The sequence below is a fragment of the Thamnophis sirtalis genome, unplaced genomic scaffold (assembly GCF_051295495.1).
Source record: "Thamnophis sirtalis isolate CommonGarterSnake01/CBP01778 unplaced genomic scaffold, rThaSir2_p1.2 scaffold_9, whole genome shotgun sequence".
Lineage (NCBI taxonomy): Eukaryota > Metazoa > Chordata > Lepidosauria > Squamata > Natricidae > Thamnophis > Thamnophis sirtalis.
In genome coordinates this window covers 7,646,091-7,673,766 of record NW_028261389.1, presented here as the reverse complement: position 1 = coordinate 7,673,766, position 27,676 = coordinate 7,646,091, and the positions used below count along the sequence as shown (strand labels likewise).

Below are 27,676 nucleotides of genomic sequence, written 5' to 3'. Positions count from 1 at the left end.
TCTGTGTTGGAGATAGAGAGGGGGCCAGCGCCGTAGGCCAGTTATCAGCTGCCTTCGGAGTCAGACATCAGTGAGGCAGATGAATAGCTGGAGCCTGTTCCCAGTGTGTCATGCGCAGAGTTGCCAGACCAAGGGAACAGCTAAAGAACAGGGGTCGACTTGGGAGGAAGGCCACAGGTGGACGATGAATGGCCTCTCCCAGAGGAAATAAAAGAGGAGCGAAAGGGGAGTGGAGTTTGCAGGAGACGATTAGTTCACTTCATTGGTGCGTGACTCTCTGAGGCTCCTTGCCAAGTTTTGCAGAAAGCAGCCTGGCAGCTCTCCAAGCCAGATAAGGTCTGTGACTGTAAATCCTCCCTTGAAAGATTTTCCCAGCTATGAATGAGCAGAATTCACAGTCCATTAATAAAAGGGTTTTTTTTGTCAGGACAAGGAGTTTGCTCCAGGCTCTTGGGAAGCCTCGGTCAGAATAGAACTGAACAACCGCAATTGAGGCCAAAATTTACGTGGCTAAGTGAGAAATGTGTTAAGTGAGTTTTGCCTTACTTTACAACTTTTCTCAGCCCATTCGTTACGCGAATCACTGAAGTTCTTAAATTGGAGATGTGATTGTTAAGCGGATCTGGTTTTTTTCCCATGGACTTTGCGTACCGGAAGGTCGCAAAAGGAGATCACATGACTCCAGGACACTCAACTGTCATACCCCCTCCCTAATGATTGTAAGCCGCCCTGAGTCCCCTCAGGGAAAAGGGCGGCCTATAAATCTTAATAAAATACTCAAAATAAATAAATAAATAAATAAATAAATAAATAAATAAATAAACAAACAAACAAATAAATAAATAAATAAATAAATAAATAAATAAATGTAAGTCAGTTGTCAACCGAATGTAAATCATGTCACCATAAAGCTGCTTCAAGGGTCATAAATGTGAAAAAAATGGTCACTGGTCACTTTTTCCAGTGCCATTGTTGCTGCAAACGGTTCCACCACAAAACCACGGTCGACTAAACCGTGTCCGACTAAACCGCGTAGCTGACGTCATCAACAGGGCGACAACAGCGCGGAGACAGAAGCACGCTGTAAACCCTAAACCTAAAATTAACCCCTAAACCTAAACCTAACCCCCCTAAACCTAATCCTAAACCTAACCCTAAACCTAACCCTTAACCTAACCCTAAACCTAACCCTAAACCTAATCCTAACCCTTAACCTAACCCTAAACCTAACCCTTACCTTAAGTTGAATCGGCTTGCTTTCAAAGCGCTATTTAAAGCGCCCTTCTTTCTCCGCGCTGGCTGTTGTCGCCCTGTTGATGATGTCAGCGACGTGGTTTAATCGGGCGCGGCTTAGTCGAGCGCGGTTTTGACGGGTCACGGCTGCAAACAGTCATTAAGTGAACTGTTGTAAGTCGAGGACTACCTGTATCGTTACAGGTGGTCCTCAATCTATGACTGTTTGCTTAACAGCCGTTCAAAGTTCTGACAAACCTAAGGGGGGGGAAAACATTATGATTCGGATTCAAAGTTCCAACAGTTGGGCCGTCCTGAGGTCATGAGGCTGCACCCTCGGGGAGCTTAGCATCCATGTCACATTTATCACTGTTTGTAGCATCCCCACAGTCAAGTAACTGTGATTTATGAGGGTTTTGTGGAAAACTAGCATTAATCTCTGCAAAACTGGCCCCATAGTGAACAATTTAACAATCACGTAAGGACCTATTTAATTAACCACTTAATGACCACAACCTTTGCTTAATGATTGTGGCAGTTGCTTTATGACCGTGGTGCTCTCTTAATGACCACAGCAAAAAAAGGTCATAAAATCGAACTGGCTTACAGGACTGACCTGCTTTATGACTGCCATGAGTGTACTTGACGATTACAACAGTAATTCAAGGACTATGGGTATAGACAAGAATTAAGTTCTTTAAGCAATTTAGATGCAAGAAACATCTGAAGGATTATATAAAGAGAGATGGCACCAGTTTGATTTAACCTCTACTGGATTTAATCCCAAAGGCAGAACCGACATTTTTCACTCCAGGTGACCCAAAAGCCAGCAGAATTATTCCCGTCTCCCTGGAATTCTTGATTGGGTTCCTTGGAGAGGCGAGGGAATAATCACTGAAAGTTTCTTCTTCACAAAGAATAAATTAAGCTCCTCTGTTTGGTTCAGCCAATTTTTTGGATTTGATTTTGAGTTTCTTCCTGGACTCCTCGGAGGGACCAAATCACTGGTACCAACCACAGGTGACATCACTGTACAAATGACACACCACTACTTTGATGATGATGATGATGATGATGATGATGATGATGATGATGATGTCATGATCCGTGTAACGTCAGGGGTGGGGGTTGTTTGTTTTTATCTCATTTTTATTATTTTTATCAATAACTCATGGCAGTGAACATACTTAATATTCCTTCCTCCAACTTTCCCTGCAACAAAAACCTGTGAGGTGAATTGGGCTGAGAGAGAGAGAGAGAGAGAGAGAGTGATTGGCCCAAAGGTATCCAGCTGGCTGTCACGCCTAAGGCGGGATTAGAACTCACAGTCTCCTGGTGATTGGTCCAAAGTCACCCAGCTGGCTTTCATGCCAAAGGGACTAGAGTAGAACTCACCAAAGTCACCCAGCTTGCTGTCAGGCCAAAGGCGGGACTAAAACTCACACTTTCCTGGTGATTGGCCCAAAGGCATCCAGCTGGCTGTCACACCTAAGGCGGGACTAGAACTCACAGTCTCCTGGTGATTGGTCCAAAGTCACCCAGCTGGCTTTCATGCCAAAGGGACTAGAGTAGAACTCACCAAAGTCACCCAGCTGGCTGTCAAGCCAAAGGTGGGACTAAAACTCACAGTCTCCTGGTGATTGGCCCAAAGGCACCCAGCTGGCTTTCATGCCAAAGAATTCACCAAAGTCACCCAGTTGGCTATCAGACCTAAGGCAGGACTAAAACTCACAGTCTCCTGGTGATTGGCCCAAAGGCATCCAGGTGGCTGTCATGCCTAAGGCGGGATTAGAACTCACAGTCTCCTGGTCATTGGTCCAAAGTCACCCAGCTGGCTTTCATGCCAAAGGGACAACACTAGAACTCACCAAAGTCACTCAGCTGGCTGTCAGGCCTAAAGCGGGACTAGAGCTCACAATCTCCTGCTGATTGGCCCAAAGTCACCCAGCTGGCTGTAAGGGCTAAAGTAGCCCTAGAACTCACAGTCTCCTGGTTTCCAGTCTATTGCCTTAACCACTAGAGTGATATTTGTAGCCAATGGGAGATCTATGAAATCAAAATTAGCATGGCACAACTGATGTGTCATGACCAGGATTCTCACTACGATGTGACCTGTCCTGCTCGCCCAGCTATGGATGGCATAGCAGCGTCACTATCATTCATATTCTTATTTTCTGCCGTACCTATATTTCCGGCTGCCTCCATTGGTTCAGCCTGCTACTGCTGAGAGTCATTAATTGCACCTAAACTGTACTTGTGTCCTGTGTGCTGAAAAGCACATATTCTTTCGCTTGGAAAGAGTAAGAAAAAAAGAAAAAGAAAGATGATTGCTAATGGCATCTTCCGGCACCAATGGCTGAAAATGAATTCTACTAGAATTTATACATTAGATTTCAATCCTCTTTGCCCTTAAAGAAGATCATAATGGATTCCGGGTCTCACTGAGAATTCCAGCTGACGTTTTCCAGCGGAATTTTCAACCCTTGCGTCACAAAGAAGTTGTGATCTAGGGCCGTGATGGCAAACCTGTGGCATGCCATTTGTTAGGGCACGCGAGGTGTTGCCCTGTCAGCTCCACTTTGGCCTTCGTTTTTGGCCGTTTTTCGCCCTCCGGAGGCTTCCCTGGAAGTTTAGGAATGGACTTCCGATTTGCGCATTGGGCCGTTCAGGAGAAGCCTCCTGAAGCCTCCGGAGGGCCTCCGAGGGGGCCGTTTTCGTGCTACCCAGGTTCCTAGAAAGCCTCTGGAGCCTGGGGAGGGTGAAAAACAGGTCCATCGCGAGCCAAAAGTGGAAGGACGGAGGGAGTCGTCACACAGAATTATGGGCGTGGGCACGCCTGCGCATGACCGCCCCCCCTGCACTCCCCCCCGTTTTTGGCACGCGATGAGAAAAAGGTTAGCCACCACTGATTTAGGGATTAGCTGAAAAAATAGGAACCTGGGACACTGTAGGAAAAAAAAACACTACTCCACCCTCAAACTTTTGTGCCGAGTGGAGAATTTGAGGCAGGAATATCTTGTGCTTATCTTGGTTTTGGTGGAAAAGATAACATTCATTTACCAGGCGCTCCCCAGAAGCATTTCAGAGATGAAAAAAACTGACTCATCTGTTCACATAACTGGTATTTAGCTATTTAGCTAAACCTTCCTTATTGGTCTCGTGTGCTTTTTCACAGCGTGCAAAGACACGAGGGAGGGTAAACCAAAAAACTGCTTTTGTCTTCAGTCAATCGACTGGGAAGCCCGTGGATTGGCAACAGGGCCGCGCGTAGAATGGGACAAGAGGTGCGCCAGCCACGCAAACATTACTATTCATCTGCCTTCTCTTTACAATGTTGCATGCATGTCCCAAGAGATAAGGCGTAGGGAAGGGGCCTTCAAATTTTGGCAACTTGTGGGTTAGTTCTACCAAAGCAAAGCTTAGCACGGGGTGTGTGTGTGTGTCAAACTCAAGGCTCAAATCTGGCCTGCGAGGGGGCGGCCTGGAAATATCAAAGGACAGGCCCGCGGTGTCCCTGCCAGCCAAAACGGGCCACCAGGTGGGGGAATGCGTGCAGCCCGCTATGACCCATTTTTGGCCTCCCCGGCCTCCAGCAGCACTCTGCTTGCCAAAAACCACACGGAGGCCTCATGGGTGGGTGTGGCCTGTTTTTGACCAGCAGAGTGCTACCGGAGGCAGGGGAGGCCGAAAACGGGCCACACCGGGGCCTCGCCAGGCCTCTGCGTGGTTCGTTTTTGGCCAGCAGAGTGCTTCTGAAGTCTAGGGAGTGGTAAGGAAAGAAAGTGTCAGACCTGCAGTCATATTCCTTTTAGGATCTTTGGCCTGCCCCTCCCACTCTCTTTTTACTATATAGCAATAGCAGTTAGACTTATATACCGCTTCATAGGGCTTTCAGCCCTCTCTAAGCGGTTTACAGAGTCAGCATATTGCCCCCAACAACAATCCGGGTCCTCATTTTACCCACCTCGGAAGGATGGAAGGCTGAGTCAACCTTGAGCCGGTGAGATTTGAACCGCCGAACTGCAACTAGCAGTCAGATGAAGTAGCTTGCAGTACTGCACTCTAACCACTGCGCTACCTCGGCTCTTCCACTATGCTGTTTCATTAGTGGGGAACAGTAAGGAGTAGAATATGTTGTTGTTAAAATAAAACATTCCTTTCTAGAAGCCCAAGGTCATTCTTTGTCTCCGCATCTCTGCACCTGACCGGAACTAGATGGGTGGAAATGTCAGCGTGGCAGAGGAAGATTGGACCATGTTATGGACTTGTGAGTGTGGGGACAAGATCATGAACTTTCAACTGGGTGGAAACCCAGGAAGCTTTCAGATTCGGGTTTCCCACAGATGTACCAACATGTCTGTCTTATTAAATTGGAACTTTGATGAAAGTTATGTCTTGAGCTCTGATTTAATTCTGGATGATATTTGGAATGCTGACAGAAAGAAGAGAAGGGGGAAAGCACATCTTGAGCCTGTGTCAAATGCCCATCATGACCATGCTGACCACATCCACCATGACCACGCCCACTCCTAGCCACCCCCCATGAGGTCAAACATAACCCTGATGCGGCACTCAATGAAATCAAGTTTAACACCCCTGACCCAGCACAATTTCTGAATTCATCTCACATACAAAGGCAAAAATTACCACTACGGAATCGGCCGCATAGCAGTAGTAGACTTATATACCGCTTCATAGGGCTTTCAGCCCTCTCTAAGCGGTTTACAGAGAGTCAGCATATTGCCCCCAACAATCTGGGTCCTCATTTTACCCACCTCGGAAGGATGGAAGGCTGAGTCAACCCTGAGCCGGTGGGATTTGAACCGCTGCATACTACCCAATGCATCAAACCCTGAAGTCGCTGGTCAAGAAAAGATGCTTTTCCTGACTCCTTTTAGGATTCAAATCACCAAGAAGGAATAGATTAATATTCCATCACAATAAAATCACCCCCCCCTTCAATCCTGGTTTATTCTCTGCATGGGACCTTGTAGGTCTCCAACAGTTGTTTAACTACAGTTCCCATCCTCCCCTGCCCTGGTCCTATGCAGGCCAGTCTAGTACAGATAACGATTTATGAAACTGTGGAGGCCTATCACTCTCCATTTGTTAGAAATTGGGAAGGCACTTAAAAAAACAACAGCACACTTATAATGAACTATTGCTCTGGTTTACATCTGGAAATGCAACCTCCAAGATCACCGTTGGGTGCCAGATGGCAGAGATCACCTACCCTCAGCCATTAACCTCTGCGCAAAGTGGGGCACTTAAGAGCTAATAAGTGGCGTCTTCCTGCAAAAAACAACTATTCCTTTCCTCTCCTCTCTTCGCCCCACCCCGCCTGCTCCCCTTCTTCCCTCCATCCCCATGAAATAAAATAAGCGTATATACTCACCCCAGGTAAAGTTTTAATATTGTGCAGCGCATTCTGGGCTTCTAGTGCCGCTTTTCTGGTATAAAATGTTATGAAACAACAACCTAGGGGGAGAAATAAAAACAAAAAAGATTTCAGAAATTGCTGGGTTTTCCCAGATGCAAAAAGAATGAAGAAGATCAGGGAGGAGGAGGAGGAAATGTAGGAGGAGAAGATTGAGGAGGAGGAGGAGAGATTACGAGGAAGAGGAGCTGAAGAAAAGAGGAAGAGAAGGAGAAAGAGGAAAAGGAGGAGAAGAGGATGAGACTACGATGAACATAAGAAGTGGAGGAGAGATTATGAGGAAGAAAAACTGAAGGAAAAGAGAGGAGAAGGAGGAAAAGGGGAAGAGTAGGAGACTACAATGAAGAAGAGGAGGAGGAGGAGGAGGAGGAGGAGGAAGAAGAAAAAAAGATGGAGAAGGAGGAGGAGGTGGTGGTGGAGGAGGAGAAAACATGATTTAGGAGCATCATTACAGGAGGATAGGAATGGTGGAATTCTAATAAGCCTCCATTAAGGGCGGATAAGTAATTTTATAGTTTTATAGTGGAAGTCGAGAAGGGGGAAAACAGAAGAAGGTGAGCTTCAATCATGGGCCTCGTATTTGAGGAGGACCCCTACTGTTTCAGCAAAGTGATACGACAAATTAAGTTAACCAGAAACCCGACTGTCACTGTGGTGTAAGTGATGAGGATACCTTTTTGTTTATCTCCCAAGGGGGGCTATTCCCCGGCATTCCTACCAGAGAATGAATGGAGCAGAAACCGGGGAAAGAAAACCAATCCCCCCCCCCGCCAAAAAAGAAAAACACAACATAGGACCAAGCATTGAAAGCACAACAAGTGATTCCAGACTAATTCCCCATTTGATGCCTCCCTCTGGCTTGGCCAGTCTCTCTCTGACCTCAACTAGATTTACATCCTCACAATTAATATTTAGAAAGTGGCTGAAAACTTGGTTACTCAACCAAGTGCTGGGGAATTAGAGATGCCACAATTAGATATGTAGGAGACCTACGGTGCTATTCCTGTATGCATTGTGTGATTTGGTGAAATTAATTAGAATGTCTACAACTTTATAGATTACTACCGTTACCTATTTTGTCAGTGTGTTATGAGTTTTGACTGTGCCTGGAAGCCGTTTAGATTTGTCTAAACTGATGTGGCATAAAAATACATGTTAACAAATGAACTCTTTTCCATTCATTTAGCCTTTTTTTCTGTCAAACTGGCAAGCTAAGTGTATTGTCTTACTAATAATGGTGGTTGCAGGCAGAGAAATCTGCGAAACCTGTCAATTTTTGTCAAACGGCGAAATGAAATAAACCCTCTCCCGTCACAACACAAATTCTGCTGCTTGTGTACACTTATAAGTGTGACTTCAGGGTTGTGATGGGGCTAGGCTCATTATAGCGTTTTTCCCATCCTGTCTCTTGCTTAGACGCCGGGTCGCACAAAGCTATTTGCCTCCCGAACCTTCATCAATCTCTGAAGCCGAGGTGGCGCAGTGGTTAAATGCAGCACTGCAGGCTACTGCTAGATCAGCAGGTCAGCGGTTCAAATCTCACCGGCTCAGGGTTGACTCAGCCTTCCATCCTTCCGAGGTGGGTAAAATGAGGACCCGGATTGTTGTTGGGGGCAATATGCTGACTCTCTGTAAACCGCTTAGAGAGGCCTGAAAGGCCTATGAAGCGGTATATAAGTCTACTGCTATTGCTATTGAAGCAACCGATACAGAGATTCTTTATTTAACCATAAAAGGTTCTGAGATTTAAGAGAGAGAGAGAGAAAAGTTCTGAACCATTGTAATGTTGCAGACTAATCATTTAGCAGCTGTCATTTCTCAAGGGGTGGCCTCCTCCAGGTTCGGCTGGGTTTGGCTGATCTCCTAGTGAAGATTCTGCGCGGTTCGGCGAACCCTCCAAATCCTACTCCTGGCTGGTCTTGCCCATCCCGCCTCGTCCCTCCCACCCTGTCCCGTCACTCCCAGGAGTCTCCATGTGGCCCGTTTTGTATGCTAGGTAAGAGCAGGGCCCGCACGGAGGCTTGGGGAGGATGAAAAACGGGCCTCCCGGAGGCTCCAAAAGGCTGGGAATGGGCCCATTTCTGGCCTTCAAGGAGCTTCTGAAGTCCGGTGGGAGGCCGTTTCCGCTCTCCCAGAGCCTCAAGGAAAGCCTGCAGAGCCTGGGGAGGGAGAAAAGGCTACCCATGGTGAAGGAGGCCAGCTAGGCCACGCCCACCATGGCCACGCCCACCCAGCAACCGGGGCAGAGAACCCACTGCTAAATTTTTTGAAGCCCATCCCTGGTCCAAGAAGAAAGGAAGTGGATTATTCCAGGATCTGGACCTTGGGAACAGCGTGGCATGACAAAACCGCGCTCGTCAAAGTAGCGGTGATAAAACTGCGTCGCTAAAGCTGTGACGTCATCACCGCGCATCATCACCGTCGCGACAACAGCGCGGCGACAGAAGGGCGCTTTAAGACAGCGCGGCGGCAGAAAGCCGATTTAAATTAAGGTAAGGGTTAGGATTAGGTTTAGGGGTTAGGTTTAGGGTTAGGTTTAGGGTTAGGTTTAGGGTTAGGTTTAGGGTTAGGTTTAGGGTTAGGTTTAGGGTTAGGTTTAGGGTTAGGTTTAGGGTTAGGTTTAGGGTTAGGTTTAGGTTTAGGTTTAGGTTTAGGATTAGGTTTAGGGTTAGGTTTAGGGCGCTTCGGAAGGCGCGGATTTGCCCTCTGCCCTTATGTCAGCACGGTAAGATCGCATTTGCTTTAGCGATTTGGACAGCGCGGATTAGCACTCACACTTATGTCTCCGCGGATAAGGGCTTCGCGGTATTGTGGTGGAACTGGGAACAGAACAGCATCTGGCTTTAAAAAATCCGAGAACACGAGAAAGGGACCACAAGAGGATATCTTTCCAAGTTTTCAAATGTTACTGCACACGGTCAAAGGAAAATCATAGGGTATCCATCTTCCATTTTTTAAACCTGATAAAAATCAAATGCTGGGGGAAAAAATGCTCTTCAACAATTCAGGTGGTCTGTTTTCTTGCGGGCATTTCATTACCAATCTGGCTAACAACATCAGGGTTAGTAAGGAATGGAGTTTGCTCTCAATGTATATGTCTGGTTTGGTGGGAGCGGTTTTTGGGTGTTCTTTGATTGGGTGGTTTGCTGTTAGCTTGTTTGGTAGTTGGTGATTAGCACCAAAATTAATGTCAGATCAGCAATCAAGAAATGGACAATATCCCATTCAAAGAACTGCCGAACAAGCTAAAGTAAACAGCCACTCAGGACCATTCCCACCAACTAGAATATAAATTGAGAGCATTACCAGAGATCAGAGGTATTATTCAGCTGGTATTATTCAACCGGTAGTGGAAATCGTGGGTGGGTCCGCCCAACCATCCTGGCTCTATGCCCGCTATTCAGGCATGTTTTTGAGACCAGGCGCACGTGCAGAAGGCCCGTGCGTGAGCAAGGCACATGCATGAAGTAAGCGGGCGCATGCAATGCGAACCGGGGGTAACAAAATGTGAAACCCACTGCTGCTAGAGATCCTTACTAGTCCTGATGATGTTACCTAGTTGGGTCATGAAACGTCTGCAAGAAAACAACCACTAGCACTGATGGTGTTACTTAGTTGGGTGTTCTGACCCCCCCTCCGTATGGTGAGTCATGACGACACAAGATTACTGCTAGACAATTTATTCACAGTAAATTAACACACCGACAAGACTTTGGCAGCAACCCAGACTTCCACAGATAAGAAATACACACAAGAGCTTCTCCAGCTTTAGTATAATAATTGAGTCCTGCAAACAGCCTCCTCCCAAAGTCTCTTCTTATATACTCTCTTGGGAGGAGCCTAATCACAACCACCTGGCCCCAATTATCTTCTATATCTCTGTAGTTGCTGTCGGCGCTTATCTGCCTGTCTTTGCCTGGCATCCGGGACCAACTCCCTTAGCTCCTCCACACTGCTCTAGGGCCTGACGTCAGGGACCAACTGCCTTTGGCTTTCACCACTGCTCCATGCCTCAGGCGCCTCCTGGTGGCCAACCTGCCTCTCTGGTCCCTGCTCGGAGTCTGAACCCTGTCCAGGGTCCTCCACATCTTCCAGAGCCGACTCATAGGGTCCCTCGCTATCGGAGTCTGTTTGCAGCTCCAACGGCTCCTGCTGGGTCACAACAGTTGGGTAATGAAACGTCTGCAAGAACATAACCAGAAGCCCTGATGATGTTACATAGTTGGGTGATGAAACGCCTGCAAGAAAACAACCAGGCTCAGAGAGCGCCAAGGACCCCTCGTTTCAACCCTGAGCTACAAATATTCTCCTTTATCTCCAACTATCCTCCCACTTTATCCTTTTAGCCAAAGAGCAGGGTCCTTGCGAAGACGTTCAGCTCTAGACAATTCTCGTTCCCAATATTGTCAGTGTGTGAAGTGAAAATTCTTTTAAAAGCCGCCTCGGAATTTCAAGGACTGACAGATCAAAGCACTGAAGCCAGAAATAATAAATGGGTGTTCTCCTTGGCAACCCCCCCCTCTCTTACCCACTTTCACCTTATTTCAATAAATGAGGCGCCTTCCTTTCATAACCACATTTGCAAACACAGCAGGGGCCAGTTTACAACCACAACTGAGTCCAAAATCTCCATTGTTAAGCAACCACGTTTCACAACTTTTTTTTGACACAGTTTTGCCTCACTGATGTCTGACTCTGAAAGCAGCTGATAACTGGCACATGGCCCTGGCCCCCTCTATGCCTCCAATGCAGAGCCCTCACCGGAGCCTTCCCAAGACTCCAGGACTGGCCCATGTTCCTTCCCAGCATCCTCACTGTCCGAATCTGCTGTCAGCTCCACTGGCCGCTGGCAGGCCACAACAGCACCTGAAGGCAAGAAAAGGACCAATGGATGGAAACTAATCAAGGAGAGAAGCAACCTAGAACTAATGAGACATTTCCTGACAGTGAGAACAATTAATCAGTGGAACGACTTGCTTCCAGAAGTTGTGAATGCTCCAATACTGGAAGTTTTAAAGAAGAGATTGGACCACCATTTGTCTGAAATGGTATAAGCTCTCCAGCTTGAGCAGGGGGTTAGACTAGAAGACCTCCAAGGTCCCTTCCGATACTGTTATTCTGTCCTTTGCACAAAGACAGAGTGTGGATCACCTGTGCAAGGAAGGGCAACGCAGCTGAACCTCTACCCCCATATTTATCTCCTCCCTTCTCCTTTTTTTTTTCTTTTTTCATTTGCAGCTTCCAGGATGAGCCATTTCATCCGAGGGAGGGATGTGTGCAAAAATCAGAGGATGCGAGCTTGCTAATTGGGCCAAATCTCCCCAGGCCTCCCGTGCCCGTTGGCAATAAATATGAATGACTGTGCGGTTCAGTGAATCCTAGAAAGGAGCAACTTTAATTATGCAAGCAAGGTTATGATGCTGATGGAGTCTCGGAAACGGAGATGGAATGCCAGGAAAAAGCGATTTGGAAGACTGGATTGAGGTGTGTGTGTGCAAAGGAATACTAGAAAAAGGAAAGAAGAAGAAAAATACCGGATCGTCAGATTGTTCTTGGCGGTGCTGAAGGACAGATGTTGAGGACTTCTGGGCTTTTGTTTTTGTCCATATATACCGTATTTTTCAGAGTATAAGACGCACCTTTTTCCCCCCAAAAAGAGGGAGAGAATCTGGGTGCATCTTATACACTGAATACAGCATTTTGGGCCTCCCAAAACCTCTCCCTCTTCACCAAAATGGACGTGCAGAGATTTTGGGAGGCCTGCAAAGTGTCCCTGGGGGCTAGGGGGGCAAAAATATGAAAAATATGAAAAACGGGCCGGTTTTTGCTCGTTTTTACCTCCCCAGCTCCCAGGAACACTCTACAAGCCTCCTAAAGGCTATGCATGCCCCGTTTTCCACAAACAAAATGAGGTGTGCAGAGGGTTTGGGAGGTCTGCAGAGTGCAGAAACTTTTTTAAAAATTTACCTCTTTAATTTTCAATTTCAATTTAATAAAATTTGTATGCCGCCCACTCCCTTGGGACTCTGGGCAGCTTACAGACAGATAAAAAAGCATTTAAAAATTTAAAAATGAAAAGTACAATTGTTAAAATTTAAAATCTTAGGCATGAAAGACAGCTGGGTGACTTTCAGTCAGTCACTCTCTTTCAATCCGACGTATCTCACACGGTTGTTGTATTGGTGAAAATACGACAAGGAGGGAATATTAGATATGCCTTGAGTTGTTTATAAAAATAATAAAAGTTGGATACAAAATAAAATCAATAAAAAACTTAAAAAAGATACCCCCTGCTCCTTCTCTCTTCTCATAGTCCCTCACCTGGAAAACAACCTCCTCCATATAAAACATGAAAAATCAGTAGATCTAAAAGGCCCGTGGGAAAGTACCCTTGCTTTGTTCATTATTGAAGAGATGCCTTCCTTCATTCTTTCGCTCTCCTTGGGAGAGAACGTCCAAGGAATTGTGGTGTCTTCTTCCAAGTCTAAGGGTAGCTCAGTGGCTAAGACGCTCAGCTCATCAATCAGAAAGGTCGGCAGTTTGAGGGTTCGAATCCCAAGCGCCGCGTAACGGAGTGAGCTCCCGTTAACTTGTCCCGGCTTCTGCCAACCGAGCAGTTCGAAAGCACGTAAAAAATGCAAGTAGAAAGATAGGTGCCACCTTTGCTGGGAAGGTAACAGCGTTCTGTGCCCCTTCGGCATTTAGTCATGCCGGCCACATGACTTCGGAGACGTCTTCGGACAGCGCTGGCTCTTTGGCTTTGAAATGGAGATGAGCACCACCCCCTAGAGTCGGGAATGACTAGCACACATGTTTGAGGGGAACCTTGACCTTTAATCCCAAGGCTTTGTGAAGACAAGCCATCTCTATCAACGCCATCCATCTCATTCCTGAGGTCCCTTTTCTACCTCCAGCCCTCTTTTGGCCTAGATTAAACCTCCTGCATTCCCAAGTCTTGGTGGTGCTGGGAACAGCCAAATAGGAGCCTTCCTCAGTTTCTCATCGCAACACCCTTTCATCCATTCTTATGTAAATTGCGACTAACGGGGGTGGGTGGGTGCAGCAACGAGGAGGGTAGAAAAGCATCAATGGCGACATTGCTAGGACCTGCTCCCCGCCTTCCTCTGGCTCTTTACTAAAAGGCGGCACATATTCAGCAGCTTCAGAGGCTCATGTAGGGAGGATGTGGAAGGTCTCGAGAATTTTAATATACATTTCTTTTCTTGCGGAGGACAATTGTGGCTTTCAGTGGGCTCCTGCACCGCCGAAGACGAATGCGCAATGAATGGGAGGCTTAGAGCGGATTGGCTTGTATGGCAAAGGAGCCTGGGCTCTTACAGGCCGTCAACAAAAGGCGAATTCAAATCCCTTCTGCCTGGCTGACATTTATCACAGGCAGACGAGACCCCTGTGAAGTTGGAGGAACAGAGAGGCGATTCAGAGGCTGGCAGAAAATTGGCTCCTTTTTCTCCTCGTCGCATCTTCCCAAACCCGCCCTCCCCCTTCCTGGTTGGGACTTCATTATTTTTTTTTCAGAAAAACACCGCGGATCGTGAACATGGAATTCTTCCCCATGCTCCAAAACGGAACAAGCTCGGGTGAAGAGCCAAACATTCGTGGCTTGCTCGGGAGTTCAAAAGAAGCCACCTCAGTGTTGGCTTTTTTGCATTCTTCTCATGGCTTGGCACGCCCATCAATGCCAAGATTAACTCTTGGGAAAGCTTGCAATCCCTTCGCCAGGATTGGGAGGCTTCTTCTGCAGTAATCTCAAATCCGCAGCTTCCTTTTGAAATGAGAGGAAGTGTCGCTGCTCAGTGATTTAACTCTCTAATCTTCAGAATCAGCAGCCAGGTTACAGGGGTTTCTAATTCAACACTGATGTTGGAGACCATCGGTTTAGGCATTGACATTGGCCTTGAGTTTTTATTGATTAGCCCTTGGGCCAGGGGTGAGATCCAGCAGGTTCTGGGGAACCGGTAGCGGAAATTTTGAGCAGTTCGGAGAACCGGCAAATGCCACCTCTGGCTGGCCCCAGAGTGGGGTGGGAATGGAGATTTTGCAGTATCCTTCCCCTGCCACGCCCACCAAGCCACACCACGCCCACCAAGCCACGCCCACAGAACTGGTAGTTAAAAAAAATGAATTTCACCACTGCCATGGGTTCATATCAAAGTGCAAAGTTCCAGCAACAAATTATTAGTAAAATTTAATAAAAGCAATATAAAATGGAATTTGATAAAATACGATTTAAAATGGAATTGGGGAATGGAAGGATTTATACTCCTTGCAGACAGCTGGTTATTTGCATTTTTTTTTGGGTAGCAATAGCAATAGCAGTAGACTTATATACCGCTTCATAGGCCTTTCAGGCCTCTCTAAGCGGTTTACAGAGAGTCAGCATATTGCCCCCAACAATCTGGGTCCTCATTTTATGCACCTCGGAAGGATGGAAGGCTGAGTCAACCCTGAGCCGGTGAGATTTGAACTGCTGACCTGCTGATCTAGCAGTAGCCTGCAGTGCTGCATTTAACCACTGCGCCACCTTGGCTTGGTAAAAAGGTTTTTTATTTTTCCTTTCAAATTCATTCTTAGATATACATTCTTATAATTGTTATTTAACATTTGTCAATTCATATCATTTTTCCACCTGTACATTTACATTTTGATTTTTTTTTTATTTCCCATCCCCCTATATTAATCACGTGTCGTCTGAGATACTTATTTCATGTTTTTGTTCCTTTTTCTTTCTATTTATATCTTTTTTCAAGCCACTCATAAAATCGCCCCCATGTCCTGTAGTTCACTCATTCCTCCTTGTCTTTTATTCTCAATGTCAACCTATTCATTTCTGCACAGTCTAATATCTTCTTGTCATTTGCATTCTTTAGAGCCCGGGTATTCAAACCTCTTGCAAGGAGGACCAGATTTGGTGAGGGGAAAATGTGTGGGGCCGGCCATTCAGCCTGACATTCTTTGAACCATTAATATTAAACTCAAATGAACTATTTTATGAAAGACTAACTTAACTGCACTAATGTGAAGGGTGTTACTGAGATCTGGACTGCATGATATAGGGGAGGTCTGGCACAAAAACAGTGCTTTTGATGCACAAGATGTGACACAGGGGAAAGTCACTTAGCAATAGTTAGGCTTATATACCGCTTCATAGGGCTTTCAGCCCTCTCTAAGCGGTTTACAGAGTCAGCATATCGCCCCCAACAACAATCTGGGTCCTCATTTTACCCACCTCGGAAGGATGGAAGGCTGAGTCAACCTTGAGCCTGGTGGGATTTGAACAGCCAAACTGCTGAACTGAAGTGCTGCATTTAACCACTGCGCCACCTCGGCTCTTAGTCTCGTCCTCACACAGTTCTTGTTAATGTTCATAACCGAGAATGTCTTCTCGCACTAGTAGGTCGAACCAAACAAGCTCCGCATTTTCTTAGCAAATGTTTGAATCTCTTGGAACCTTTCTTTATCTAGCTGGCGGTAAACGTTGACAAGAGGGAGCTGTTGGCGCCGACTGTGAAAATACTCCAATTTCCACGTGTCCTGGAAGCGGCGACCCTCGCTGTCAACTTCCCTTTTTTTAGTTACAGTCGCCATTTTAGAAACGGGCACACAGGCCTTGTGTCACGAGGGTCACACTGCGAGAGTGCTGACTCAGGTCTACTGCCATTTTTCTGGTGAAATATAACCGCCAGCCTTGAAGGCGGTGCACAGCCAGCTGTGGATGGGCGTCAGGGGGCAGCTGTGGGAATCACTGTGCCGTGAAGGAAAAAACGCTGGCTGGCGGGGATGAGTGACAGGCTGAGCCGGTGAGGAGAAGAGACTGCGGGCCGCTTGAAATTTGAAAATGGGCCACAATTGGCCCCCGGCCCGGACTTTGGACGTGCCTGCTTTATAGAGTCATGAAGGTTAATTGATAGCACAGATAAACTTCCATGTGGCCTCAGAGCAGTGGTGGGATTCAAATAATTTAACAACCAGTTCTCTGCCCTAATGATTTCTTCCAACAACCAGTTCACCAAAGACCAATTACCTCCCAAAGACCCATTAGATCGCACAGAGCGGGCCTCCTCCGGGTTCTGTCTACCAGCCAATGTCATCTGGCCTCTACCCGGGGGAGGGCCTTCTCTGTGGCGGCTCCGGCCCTTTGGAACGAACTCCCCACAGAGATTCGGACCCTCACCTCTCTCCAGGCCTTCCGAAAAGCTGTTAAAACCTGGCTGTGTCGGCAGGCCTGGGGTCGATGAGTTCCCTTCCCCTCTCGAAAAGTGTGGCTGTCGGTTCTTTTTAAATGCCCTGTACTTTTGTAGTTTTTGTCTTTTTCCCTTCCCCTCCTTGAGTTTGTGCGCCGCCCTGAGTCCCGCCGGGAATAGGGCGGCATATAAATAAAATGAAACTCGAAACTCGAAACACCAAACTGCTTAGAAAGTTACCAACCGGTTCTCCTGAAGTGGTGCGAACCGGCTGAATCCCACCACTGCCTCAGAGACTCTCTAAAAGAATGCAAATGACCAGCTGTGAGCAAAGAGTATCAACCAGAGTATAACCTGTCTTATTTTTGGGAAAACACAGTAATTAATCCAACGATTTACTCATTGAACACAATTAATTGACTCATTTATTATTGTATTAATACATGGACAAATGTATTAATAAATTACGAAGACCACCCTTAGGGAAGCCGATTCACACAGATTGTTTTTTTTTCCTTCCCTTTTTGTCTTGGCTACCAATTGTCAAAATGACTTGAATGCTGAATGTTTGAGCTGCATACATTTTTAAAATAATTATTGGTTTCTTCTAAATCTCCCCATTGCCGCTTTGGGACTTTCCCTTGTTCTGAATGGCAGGATACGAGCAACTGCAGACAAACACATGGTGATTGATTGTTTTCTGTAATTCTTTTGAAAAGGTTATTAGAAGCTTTTAATGGTTTAAGTAACATTTGTAATACATTAATGAATATTTGATAAATATACCCAGATGGATTGGGAAAAGGCTCATTGTTCTGGAGATCTCATCAGGAAAAAGGTTTTATGTATTTGCGGTGGTTTAATTTCATCCCTAAGCGGTTCAGAAGAGAACGTAGTAGCGTTTAATTACCGTATCTTTGAGATTATAAGATGCACCTGACTATAAGATGCACCTAAATTTAGAAGAGGAAAACAACAACAAAAAACAGGTTTTTGGCCTCTGAGCGCCTCATTTTCGGCCCTTTCCCAGCGTTTTTTCTACCCATTTTTGAGGCTTTTGGGGTCCCTTTTTTTGAAGATTTTGTGACCTGTTTTGGAGGCTTTTTTCCAGCCCATTTTGAGGCGTTTTTAGTCCGTTTTTGAGGCTTCTTTTGGCCCATTTTGAGGCTTTTTGGCCTGTTTTTTGGAAAAAATGGGTTGAAAAAAGCCTCGAAAATGGGCCAAAAAATAGAGCCTCAAAATGGGTTGAAAAGAACCCCCAAAAGGCCTGAAAAAGGCCCGAAAAAGGGGTGTGCAGGCCAAAAAAATGGCTGGTGGGTGGGCGGGACTTAGGCAATACTCGGTCTATAAGACACACAGACATTTTCACCCCCTTTTGGGTGACAAAAAAGTCCATCATACTGCGAAAAATACGGTAGTCTTTTGGATCTTTTAAAGGTTTCCAGTCTCGATCCAGCATTTTTCCCCTAAGGTTAGCTCTCAGTCCTATCTGCAGGGTCACTTTGAGGATAAAATATGAAATATAAGGAAAAGAAAAACGATCGAGATTTGGACGGGGGGAAATATGGGGCAGGAATAAAGGTTGTCAGTTTGAAACATGGCAATGGTGATGAGTGCACCATGGGGATACCTAAAGATCTGGTTAGGGCTCAGACATCGTGGGCAAACCTATCCATACAATCACTAGCAGTGGTGGGATTCAGCCGGTTCGCACCTACCCGAGAGAACCGGTTGTTAACTTTCTAAACAGTTCGGAGAACTGGTTGTTGGAAGAAATCTCCCCCCCCCACTTTACAGGGCTAATCCTGTAAGGAAGGCAGGAAGGAAACATTCTGGTGTTGTTTCTAGCCTAATCTTTACTCCCCTGCTTATACAAACTGCCTTTCCAGTTAACCCTTACGACATTGTAACAGCTAAGGTGACACACCCATCGACCTGAGTGACATCGAGTTGGCCACGCCCACCCAGTCACATGACCACCGAGCCCCGCCTACCCAATTGGTCATTAGGGCAGAGAACCGGTTGTTAAATTATTTGAATCCCACCACTGGTCACTAGGAGTGGAAAATGACTTCATGACACATAGTCAATAAAATTGCTAAATTCGTTGTGTGGGAGACTCTCAGCAATTACTTTGAAGGCATTCAAAAAATCTAATTGAATGGCAAAAGATGCTGAATCTCATTCGCAGAACCTAGGCTGTCAAGTAGCCTTTGATCTCAGCTGTTTCATCCCTTCCCTTCAGGTGGCTAATGGCAATATATCATTTAAGTGTTTTAATTTCTTTTTTTTTTAAATGGGAGTGTTAAATCTTCCTTCCTTCTTCCCTCCCTCCCATCTCTTCCTTTCTGCCTCCCTCTCATTCTTCTCCCTCCCTCCTTCCCTTCCTTCCATCTCTTCATTTCTGCCTTCCACCCGTTCCCATTCTCCTTCCTTCCTTCCTTCCTTCCTTCCTTTCTTCCTCCTATCTCTTCCTTTCTGCGTCCCACCCATTTCCCTTCCTTCCTTCCTTCTTCCTTCCTTCTTTCCTCCCATCTCTTCATTTCTGCCTCCCACCCATTCCCCTCCCTCCCTCCTTCCTTCCTTCCTTCCTTCCTTCCTTCCTTCCTTCCTTCCTCCTATCTCTTCCATTCTGCCTCCCACCCATTCCCCTCCCTCCCTTCCTTCCTCCTATCTCTTCCTTTCTGCCTCCCACCCATTCCCCTCCCTCCCTCCCTCCTTCCTTCTTCCTTCCTTCCTTCCTCCTATCTCTTCCTTTCTGCCTCCCACCCATTCCCCTCCCTCCCTCCCTCCCTTCCTCCTATCTCTTCCTTTCTGCCTCCCACCCATTCCCCTCCCTCCCTCCCTTCCTTCCTCCTATCTCTTCCTTTCTGCCCCCCACCCTTTTCCCTTCCTTCCTTCCTTCCTTCCTTCCTCCTATCTCTTCCTTTCTGCCTCCCACCCATTCCCCTCCCTCCCTCCCTCCCTTCCTCCTATCTCTTCCTTTCTGCCCCCCACCCATTTCCCTTCCTTCCTTCTTCCTTCCTTCCTTCCTCCTATCTCTTCCTTTCTGCCTCCCACCCATTCCCCTTCCTCCCTCCCTCCCTCCCTCCCTCCTTCCTTCCTTCCTTCCTTCCTTCCTCCTATCTCTTCCTTTCTGCCTCCCACCCATTCCCCTTCCTCCATTCCTCCTTCCTTCCTCCTATCTCTTCCCTTCCCTTCCTAGTAGATGTCAACACCAATGATGAATGTTAAAACCACATTATAGCAACCTCAGAGGAAGCTCTGAGTATGCTTCCTCCTTCCCTGCGAACTAAAACGGGAGAAGTGTGGGGTTTTCTCCTGGCCTATTTATCTACTGTAGTAACTCCATGAAAGTAGGGTAGTAAGTTAGTCCATCATGATCGTCTGCAATAACATCTGCTGGTTTCTTTACTCTGAGATGCAATTCTAAATTGGTTATATTGTCTCTTATCGTCTCCTTTTCTATCTTAGGCTTACTATCTTCCCCTAGTATTATAACCATGATGATCTAGAACCGTGATGGCGAACCCATGACACGCATGTAACAGATGGCATGCGGAGCCCTCTCTGCGGGCGTCGCCCAGCTCAAGTTCCCCACACATGCGTGCATGCCCCCTGCCGGCCAGCTGATTTTCTGCGGGAGATACACGCGCATGCACTGAGGGGCAGGGGGAGTCGTGTGCACATGCGCAGGGGTGCAGGGCGCATTGCATTGTGGGTGTGGGCATGCGTTTTTGCACGCACACACACAATTTCGGCATGCGAGGACAAAAAGATTAGCCACCACTGATCTCGAACTTCTAATCACATCTGGGAGAAGTTAGACCACAACTGTCAGCCCTGCGAGGTAGACCATACTGGAACACCAAAGTCATGAATATTAAAACCACCTTTACTATAGGATCACGATTCAAGTCGTCCTCAACTTACAACAGTTCATTTGAAGTTACGATGGCACAGAAAAAAGTGACTTATGACCATTTTTCACACTTCTAAATGTTGGTCATGGGATCAACATTCAAATGCCCGGCAACTGGTTCTGCCAGTTTTATGACGGCTGCAGCATCCAGGAGTTATGTGATCACCTTTGGTGACTTTCTAAAAGGCAAAGTCAATGGGGAAACTGTTCTGACCCCCTCCTCCGTCCAGTAACGAATGCCGAGACAAGCTTAACTGGAATGTCACAACACTTTATTAGCAAGAAACCCCAAACCTCGGTGGCTGAAAAGCCAAGCATAACAAACAGATAAGAACCTTGGCGACAACTCAGACAAGCCTTGGCAGCAATCCAGCTTGCCAAGCTAGTTACAAAAGTTCTCCAACTTTTAGTCAATGTGTTGACTTCTGCAAAAGGGGCGTGTGCACAAGCAGTCCTCTTATAGTCTGGAGAGGAGCCTAATGACCACCAGCTGAGTGCAATTACCTCCTGTACTAGCGCAACTGTTCCTGACGCCTATTAGCTCTTCGGTGCCAGGTATCCAGGAACAACTCAGCCTCTCTCCACCCTGCTTGGAGTTGGACCCCTGTCTAGGGTCCTCCACATCCTCCAGAGCCGACTCATAGGGACCCTCGCTGTCGGAGTCTGGTGGCAGCTCCAACAGCTCCTGCTGGGCCACAACAGGAAACCAGGTTCATTTAACAGCTGATTCATTTAACAACTGTGGCAAGAAAGGGGCAAAATTCATTTAACAGCTTAGCCACTGAAACCATGGCCTCAATTGTGGACCCCCTGTAACAGAATCCCGAAACTCTGACTGTGTCTGCCTCCTCCCACCCTGCTTTTATTTAAAAATAACAAAAGGGGTCACTTCTGAGATGCTTAATCTATCCCCAATTCCTGCTTGGGAGACTCAGATTTCTCTTCTCTGCTGCCTTGGCTCCTTCCTTCTGTTCCTCAAGGCTCTTCTCACATCCCATTACATCAATAACAACAACAGATTCAAGTTCTTTCTTTGCACACCTACAGCTGCTACTTATATTTTTAAAAAATGTTCCTGTTAATTGCATTCACACAATGCTCGCCACATCTCATTTACTCCTAAAAAAACAATTTTAACAGATCTCATTCTGATTTCTGCACCACTTGAAAAGGCCCTCCCCGATTTTTTTCTTTCTTAAAAAAAAAAAAAAACAGCTTTCAAAGAGAAGCCTAACCATTTGTCATTTGGGGTGACAGACTTTGTTTCTGATACATTTAGCATCCTATTTTATTAAAAACATGCCAGCGGTTAAAATGCTTTAATGCAGAGGAAAAATAAAGAGCAAATACATATTTACCCCATAAAATCTACCCGGTATTATTACAAGACCTCAAACCTCTCATGGCCGTACTAAGAAAAATGACACAAGGAAGGAAGGAAGGAAGGAAGGAAGGAAGGAAGGAAGGAAGGAAGGAAGGAAGGAAGAAAGAAAGAAAGAAAGAAAGAAAGAAAAGAAGGAAGGAAGGAAACATGAAAATAAAGTTGCCCAGAAAAAACAAGGACTCTAAATCCTGAATCATTTTTCTCCTTCCTTCCTTCCTTCCTCCACTTTCCCTCCCTCCCATCCTCCCCAACTCTTCCTTTCTGTTTCCCTCCCATTCCTTTGTTACTTCCTTCCTCCCTCCCTCCACTTCCCCTCCTTTCTTTCCCCAATTTCCCCTCCCTCTCATCTCTTCCTTTCTGCCTCCCTCTCCTTCCTTCCTTCCTTCCTTCCTTCCTTCCTTCCTTCCTTCCTTCCTTCCTTCCTTCCTTCCTTCCTTCCTTCTTTCCTTCTCCACTTAGAGAAAGTGACTGGCCCGGCTACCTTTGTTTCTAAGATAGAACTAGAACTCCCAGTCTCCCAGTTTGTAGCTTGGTGCCTTTAACACTATACCATAATGTTTCTTTCCATTTTTATAACGGGCTCCAGTTCTTGTTCTGCACTATGGGTAAAATTCTCAGAATAAATATAATGATGAGATCTCTGCATCGTGATTTCTGATTTGGTCCATCTTTGATTTCCCGACGATACAATTCATAGTGATAAGTCAGAGTTTTCTACTTAATCTCTCTTTATTTTCCAAGAAATCATCCTAAATTTGGGGGTCCTTTTTTTTTTCTTTTGGTATATAGATAATAAATGATTTCTCAGATTTCTCAAGACAGCTGATGTTTCTATTCGCTTTACTTTTTCCCCTCTTGGAAAAATATATGCTGAAAGAAGGACTTATTGAATATAACGATTTTTCATCCAATTTCCTCCTATGCCCTTTAAATACTTGGCATCCTGTTTCTTTCTGTTATTCAGGTTTAGGATTGTGGGCAAAAGTAACGGGAGGCTTCTGACCCTATTTTTCATTTTAGAAAAATTGATGAGACAAATCACGTCGGGATCTACAGCCAATCTTTTTCCCCCCCAATTTTTAATTATTTTTCTTCCAAACTTTTGTAATGAGAAGCTTTTCAGATATTGGATTCCTAAGCCCCAATCCAGCGAGTTTATGCAAATGAGAGCACCTCATTATTTTCCTGACTTCGTCAGTCTTAACAGAAAATAAGCTTTTCACGCACAACAGCCGACCCCAGATTAGTCTTGATGCCTTCGCTGTCATGGAACGAAAGATCCATTGAGCCTTGCAAAAAGTCACAAACCACTTACGAATGTCAACAACCATCTGATCTCACAGGATCCATCGCGTGATGGTTCATATAATCCGGCCAATGTTCAAAACACCCTTCTGGGCTTTTAAATCTGGCTATTTATTTATTTCTTAAAAAAAAAAAACCCATTCCGATGTGGGCCTCTCTGCTTTTTCATTGCTTTAAGGAGGTGTTGCCAATTGACACATCTGTGGCAGTGGTGGGATTCAGCCGGTTCGCACCTATTCGGGAGAACCGGTTGGTAACTTTCTAAGCAGTTCGGAGAACCGGTTGTTGGAAGAAATCTCATTTTGGTTTTTCCCACTTTACAGGGCTAATCCTGTAAGGAAGGCAGGAAGGAAACATTCTGGTGTTGTTTCTAGCCTAATCTTTGTTGCCCTAATAACAGAAACTGCCTTTCCAGTTAACCCTTACGACATTGTAACAGCTAAGGTGAAGCGCCCATCGACCTGAGTTGGGCACGCCCACCCAGTCACATGACCACTGAGCCACGCCTACCCAATTGGTCATTAGGGCAGAGAACTGGTTGTTGATTTATTTGAACCCCACCACTGATCTGTGGGGATGAAATTCCTCTGCGGTCCCTGTGATTAAATGTACCCTCACGCATATAGGAACAAGGTGTGTAAGCCCATGAATTCAAAACCAAATTACAGGGACTTATGACCACAATTGAGCCCCAAGTTTCTGTCGCTAAGTGAGCCAGTTGTTAAGTGTGTTTTGCTCCATTTTACGGCTTTTCTTGGCACAGTTGTTAAGGGAATCCCTCAGGGATGGTATTCACTTACTTTCCCTATCAATTTGCAAATGTCAGTGTATGCGCCCCGCCTACGCGTGCACTTGGCTTACTGTTCATTGTTTTCTGTGTTCTTTATAACATTGTTTATACCTAAAGAGAATAATAGAATGATGGGTGAGTAAGTAGGTAGGTACTTAGGAAGATAATAGGTATATAGCATGTAACAGTGGTTCAGTGGTGGGTTCCGGATTCCATTCCAACCGGTACGGTTGGAACGGCCCCAGCATCACCCACATGTATGCTTCGGCACGTGCACACATGTGCACGGTGCATGTATGCGCCTGCGACACTTCCACAAGCCTCGGCGACAGTCCAGCTTCTCGGCGGAGCGTTGCGCATGCACTTTGATCATGTGTGCGGCTTGCATGCATGCACGTGGCTTGGAAACGTGCCTAAATAGGACAGCATAGAGCCGGGTTAGGTGGGTAGAGGTGGGACCACTTGCAATTTCCGGTCCGAACCGGCTGAATATCACCTCTGGGATCCCTGCATCTGTTAAGTTAGTAACCCAGTTGTTAAGTGAATCTGGCTTCCCCATTGGCTTAGCTTGTCAGAAGGTCGCAAAAGGGGATCACATGACCCCAGGACACTGCAACAGTCATAAATGTGAGGCAGTTGCTGAGTGCCATTTTAACTCCGAACAGTCATTAAATGAACTGTTGTTAAGTCGAGGATTACCTGTAATAGGTTACATTAGCAGAATCTTGTAATTCTGAGTATGCTTCCCTCCTCCCTGCTTTATCCTAAAGAGAACCAAGATGCATCAAGTATTGGGGTATTCTCCTATACATCCAGTAACTGTTGTGGCCCAGCAGGAGCCGTTGGAGCTGCCACCAGACTCCGACAACGAGGGGCCCTATGAGTCGGCTCTGGAGGATGTGGAGGACCCTGGATAGGGTTCCGACTCCGAGCAGGGCGCAGAGAGGCTGGTTGGCCACCAGGAGGCGCCTGAGCCTTGGACCAGTGGGGAGGAGACAAGAGAGAGTGAGCCAGCAGTGAGTTGTTCCTGGATGCTCAGCACCGAAGAGCTAATAGGCGTAAGGAACAGTTGCGCAGTTACAGGAGGTAATTGCACTCAGCTGGTGGTCATTAGGCTCCTCTCCAGACTATAAAAAGACTGCTTGTCCACATGCCCCTCTTGCAGAAGTCAACGCAGGAACGAATGTCGGCGAACATTATTGTGAGCTTGGCAGGCTGGATTGCTGCCACGGCTTATCTGTGCTGGATTGCTGCCCAAGCTTGTCTGTGCCGGTTTGCTGCCAAGGATCTGTCTGTCTGTTAATTAAATGCTGTAACTTATCTTTGGCTCGTAGTGTGTGTTGGTATGGGACGAGGGGGTCAGAACAAGTAACTATGAAAAGAGGAGACTAAATTAGTCCGGCATAATGAAATATGGTCAAAAGTCACTTTTTCCCCCCACTGTCAATGTAACTTTGAATGGTTACTAAACTACCTGTACTTAATTCTCATCTAATTAGATGTCCCTAATTCTGAAAACAAAATAAAACTTTACAACCAATGGCCACCAAGACTGTACCTGTGTGTGTGTGTGTGAGGGAAATGATGGTCATAGGTGACTTCCATGCCTTGGGTTTAGATTGCCACCAAGCAACCTATGTCTTGGTATCTTCAGGGATAGGATGACAGAATAACAGAATAGCAGAGTTGGAAAGGACCTTGGAGGTCTTCTACTCTAGCCCCACTGCTCAAGCAGGAGCCCCTTATAGCATTTCAGACAAACGATTGTCTAATCTCTTCTTAAAAACTTCTGGAGGCAAGTCATTCCTCTGAATTAATTGTTCGGTCAGGAAATTTGTCCTTAGTTTTAAGTTGCTTTTCTTCTTGGTAGGTTTCCATCCATTGGTTCTTGTTCTGCCTCAGGTGCTTTGGAAAATAGGTTGACCTCCCTTCCTCTTGTTTTTGGCAACCTCAGAGATAATGGAAGACTGCTATCATGTCTCCCCTGGTCCTTCTTTTCATTAAACTCGACATACCCAGTTCCTGCAACCGTTCCTCATAGGTTTTAGCCTCCAGTCCCCTAATCCTCTTTGTTGCTCTTCTCTGCACTCTTTCTAGAGTCTCCACATCTGTTCTACATCGTGGCAACCAAAACTGGATGCAGAATTCCAAGTGTGGCCTTGCCAAGGCATTATAAGGTGGTATATAATGAAATCTATCTTATTGTTGTCTTCAAAGCAGCCCCAAAGACATCATGTCTCCCCTGGTCCTTCTTTTCATTTAACTAGGCATACCCCGTTTCAGCAACCGTTCTTTATACGTTTTAGCCTCCAGGCCCCTGATCAGTGTTGGAGCATTCACAACTTCTGGAGGTGATTGTCCTAACTGCCAGGAAATTTCTCCTTAGTTCTAAGTTGCTTCTCTCCTGGATTAGTTTCCACCCATTGCTTCTTGTTCTGCCTTCAAGTGTCTTGGAGAATAGTTTGACTCCCACTTCTTTGTGGCAACCCCTGAGATATTGGAAGACTGCTAGCATGTCTCCCCTAGTCCTTCTTTCTAATAAACTAGACATACCCAGTTCCTGCAATCGTTCTTCATAAGTTTTAGTCTCCAGTTCCCTAAACATCTTTTTTGCTCTTCTCTGCACTCTTTCTAGGATCTCCACATCTTTTTTACATCGTGGCAACCAAAACTGGATGCCGTATTCCAAGTGTGGCCTTACCAAGGCCTTATAAATTGGTATTAACGCTTCAAGTATTCACACCGTGAACAGGAATCACACTTCACACCGTGAAAGGGAATGAAACAACAGAGACACTGGCTTTTCTTAAGCCTTCCAAGTTCTGTATTGTTTGGATCAAAAAAACAAACCCGAAGCCCTGCCAAAGCATAAAAATGTCAAACGATGGCTCTCAAAATCTATCTTCTCAGTTTTGGAGAAATCCACGGTACCAGCTGGATCGCTAGAGGTCATATTTTTTGAGCTTGCCAGAATATTCCAGTTCCTGCAATCAACAGAGGAGCCTCTAAAATTCCTGGAGGAGATTCGGCTTCCTTGGGGCTCGGCTGATCCAGGCTGAGGCTTTGTCGTCCCTTGAGGGGAAACTCGCATGAAGAACATCTTCACATGATTAGCCAGAAATTGGCTCCCCACTTATTTGTTTCTTCTCTGTTCCTGGAACTGGAATGTCAACATCAGAGGTTTCGGCTATAATTGTTTGCGTTTGTGGAAAGAGGCTCAGAATGTAGAATTAATAGAGTTGGAAGGGACCTCGGGGGGCTTCTAGTCCAACCCTATACCCGGGGTGTCAAACTCAAGTCCCATGGACCGGAAGTGCTTAGATCTGGCCCGCAGGCACACCCTGGAAACAGCAACGGACTGGCCCATGGTGCCTCTGCCAGGGAAAACGGAGCTCGGGGAGGT

At 46.2% G+C, this 27,676-nt stretch overlaps 1 protein-coding gene across 23 annotated transcripts in view; it reads right to left on the bottom strand.

The window, feature by feature from the left end:
• CELF2 (CUGBP Elav-like family member 2) overlaps window positions 1-27,676 on the bottom strand; it is a 669,316-nt gene that overhangs the window by 152,507 nt on the left and 489,133 nt on the right. For all 23 annotated transcript variants that reach the window (XM_087722719.1, XM_087722718.1, XM_087722722.1 and 20 more), the window contains one exon: window positions 6,629-6,711. In XM_087722719.1, coding sequence (XP_087578845.1) covers window positions 6,629-6,711 — 83 coding nt within the window. The remainder of the gene's footprint in view (window positions 1-6,628; window positions 6,712-27,676) is intronic.